The 4,011-nt window shown below is 13.4% G+C and overlaps 1 protein-coding gene across 1 annotated transcript; it reads right to left on the bottom strand.

Annotated features, from left to right (window-relative positions):
• Window positions 1–1,400: 1,400 nt before the first annotated feature.
• On the bottom strand, window positions 1,401–1,724 carry PRSY57_1400700 (early transcribed membrane protein 14.1; the record flags this gene model as incomplete). The annotated part of the gene is made up of 1 exon (XM_012909624.1): window positions 1,401–1,724. One exon carries the CDS (start codon window positions 1,722–1,724, stop codon window positions 1,401–1,403), a length of 324 nt encoding a protein of 107 aa, XP_012765078.1.
• Window positions 1,725–4,011: the final 2,287 nt, after the last annotated feature.

Consider the following 4,011-nt stretch of genomic DNA (forward strand, 5'->3'; position numbering starts at 1 on the left):
ACATATATATATATATATATATATATATATATATATATATATATATATATATATATAACAAATTATAATGTTGATTTATTTTATATTAATAATATAGAAATTATAATATGATTATTACTTTTTAACTTCAGGACAAAAAATATAAAATATATGATTCACATATAATTTTTTACATATATCATATTTTGCTTATATAACTTTTTTCTTTCTATTCTTATTTGGTACAGCATAATATATATATATATATATATATATATATATATATATAACCAATATTTACGTAAAAATAAATGTTCTAAAGTCGAAATATAATTTTTCTTCATTTTAAAAATTACATATGAAGAAGTCTGTATATTTACAAAATATCATTTAATATTAATAATTATAATTATATTTGTTTTTTGTTTTTTTTTTTAAATAATTTGGTATAAATTATTTTACTAAACATATTCAAACAATAAAAGTCTTTTATCATTTATTTTTATATTTATTTTTACATTTATTTTTATATTTATTTTTACACTTATTTTTATATTTATTTTTACATTTATTTTTACATTTATTTTTACATTTATTTTTACATTTATTTTTACATTTATTTTTATATTTATTTTCCTTCTTTTATTTTATTTTATTTTATTTTTTTTACTTTCAATGTAGAAAGTTTCATTTCCTATGTTTTTTAAAATATATTCCATTCTAGATGTAAATATATATATATATATATATATATATATATATATATATATATATATTTACAATATTAAATATTCATTTATTCATTTATTTTTCTTTATCTTTCAGTCTTTCTTTGTTTCGTAGTATTTTTATAGAATAATTCAATACAAGCACAATGAAACAAAATATTCTTAATTTTATATATCTAAATGTATGTATATATTTACATATGGACGTAAAAAAAAAAAAAAAAATTTTGTTTCTCCTAAAATAAAGAAAATAAATATTTCTTCTTATATATATAAATACATATATAAAATACTCTAAGTGCAAACATTATTCAAATAATAAATATAGAAAACATTTCAATTATAAAAACATATCTAATTATAAAAAGATTTCTAATTATATTTATAAATCATTTCCTCGTTATTATAAAATTATGAAAAAACATAATTGTACAAAAGTTGGATTCGATTTTTATCTCAATCGGTCAATCTAAAAATAAAAATTATATAAGTATAGAAAAAAAAAAAAAAAAAAAGCCTCTTCAAAATTATATATATATATATATATATATATAATGAACACACTATTCTCATATAAAAGCAGAAATTATTTTTTATTTCTTTGTTTTGGTTTATTTTTCCATTCTGTAATTCCATATATAATATTGTATTAATTCATCTCCATTATATATGCCTACAATATATTCAACCAATTTAAGCTGTTGTGGTTGGGGCTGGTTCTTTTACTTCAGTATTTTTTGGTTTGGCACCATCGGTTTCTTCTTTTTCTCCTTTATCGTTTTTGTTTTTGTAGTAGAATCCAAGACCAACACCAGTACCAACAAGTAAAGCTAAAGCAGATGCTAATGAAGAGTATAATACAATGTTTTTATTTCTCTTCTTCTTCTCTATATCAGTTAATTTCTTTCCACTAGGGTCTCCTCCATTATTATTAGATCCGGCAGCAACATAACCTGGATATACTAATTTTACTGCTATGATAGCAAAGAAAAAGAATAAAATATTAGAAACTTTCATTTTTAATAAAATACAAAAGGGGAAATTTTAATAAATTAAAAAAAAAAAAAAAAAAATTTTCTAAATAAAATAAGGGTACGGAGAAAGGATACTATAAAAAAGTAAAATAATATATATATTTATATAAAAATAAAATATTATATAAAAATAATAGAAAAAGAAAAAATTAATTAAAATTATAATTAAAAATTTATTAATTATATTATTAAAAATAATTTATAATATATTTTTTTTTCTAAAAAAAAAAATAAATAAAATTCATTTAATTGAAAATTCGTTTCTTATTTTTTTTATTAATAAAAAAAAAATTATATATTATATTTTTTTTTAAAAAAATTTAAAAAAAAAAAATTGTTTTATAAAATATTATAAAAATAAATTTTAAAATATAAAAATAATTTTAAATTTTGAATTATTCTAAGATTTTTCGAGGGTTGTTCTTTTTTATAGTTATATATAATATAATCTTTTTTATAAAATAAATATTAAAAAAAAAAAAAAAATTATTTCTTTTTATTATGTTTTGGTTATAAAATAAAAATTCATTGTTTTTTTTATAATATTTTTTATTATAAAAATAAATAATAAAATTTAAGGTTATATTATAAAAATAATTATTTAAAAAAAACAAATATAAAAATAAAATTAAATTAATATTAATTTTAAAAATAAATAAATTAAATATTATATTATATATATATTTTTTTACTTATAAATAATTTATACATGCTCTATATTTTATTTATTTATTTTTTTATTTAATAGAATATAATAAGTAAGAAAAACAAAAAAAAAAAAAAAAAGGCTTTTTCTTATTTATATAAAAAATACAGTTTTTGAAAAAGAATATATTTATATATATTATATATATTATATATATATATATATATATGTAATATTTATTTTTTAAATAACTTATTTATATATATTTTATATATCATATATATATAATATTTCTATGTTTATCTATAAAAAGATAATATATATATATAGGTAGAACAAACAGAAAAAAAAAAAAAAAAAAAAAAATTTGATTGCATTCCTCCTTCTATATATATTATTTATATATGTCCATTAAAATTAATTATATGGCTTTCAATAAAAAATTTCTTTTAAATTTTGTATTATGTTTTTTAAACTAATCCTTTATGCGCATATAAAAATAATAATATATTTTTAAAAATTAATATATTTTCAAGCAACAAAAATAATTGTATAATAGCGTATTTTAATTTTTATTTATTTTTATAAGGCTTTATAAAAAAATATAATATTTATAAAATATTTTTATTATAGAACAGTTGCATAAAATATTAAATATTATATAATATATATATAAATAAATAAAATATTTATATAAATATTATACATATTTTATAAAATATTAAAAATAAAATAAAAAATATATAATTATTTTTATGCTTATTTTAAAAATTATTTAAAATAAAGAAAAATAAAATACCTTTGAAAACAGAACATTTTTTTTTTTTTTCTTCTCTAATTATTGTATTTTAAAACCATTCAATTAAAATATATATATATATATAATAAATATAATATATAAAAATATATAATTATATTTTATTATAGAATTATATATAAATTTTAACCAAATATAAATAAAAAGAAAAAAACCTACATAATAATACTTACTACTTTTACTAACTGACTCTTTTTTTTTCTTTTTTTTTCTTTTTTTTACTTTTTTTTGTTTTTTATTTACTTGAAATATATAATAATGTATTATGATATTTTTCTTATTTAACCAAAGAAATAGTTACAGTGAAATAAATAATTAATAATATATAGAACCAAAATTTTTTTGAGATAATTTTTTTCTCCCTATTAATTATTTTTTAAAGAAGAAATTTTTAAATCCATTTTATAAAAAAGAATATTATATATATACAGTTAAAGAAAAATTAGTTTATTCTTTCTTTTTATATTCTATATTATAAATTAATATACCTTTATTTTTAGGAAAAAATAAAAACTCCCAAAAAATAACACTAATGAAGAATATATATTAATAATGCATGTGATATAAAATTAAATATAATTTTACTTATCCTATAATTGTTACATTTTCAATGGAAAAAAAATTTCACTTTTTCATTAAATATAAAAAAAGGAGATTTATAATATGTAAAATAAAAAAAATAAAAAAAGTAGAAAGAAAAGTTATAGATTTTATTTTTCAATTATTTTATAAAAATATGTATAAATATAAATTTTTTTTTTTTATTCTCAGACATTTTATAATACCTACATGTAATATTCTTTATTA

Source organism: Plasmodium reichenowi, chromosome 14, assembly GCF_001601855.1.
Source record: "Plasmodium reichenowi strain SY57 chromosome 14, whole genome shotgun sequence".
Lineage (NCBI taxonomy): Eukaryota > Apicomplexa > Aconoidasida > Haemosporida > Plasmodiidae > Plasmodium > Plasmodium reichenowi.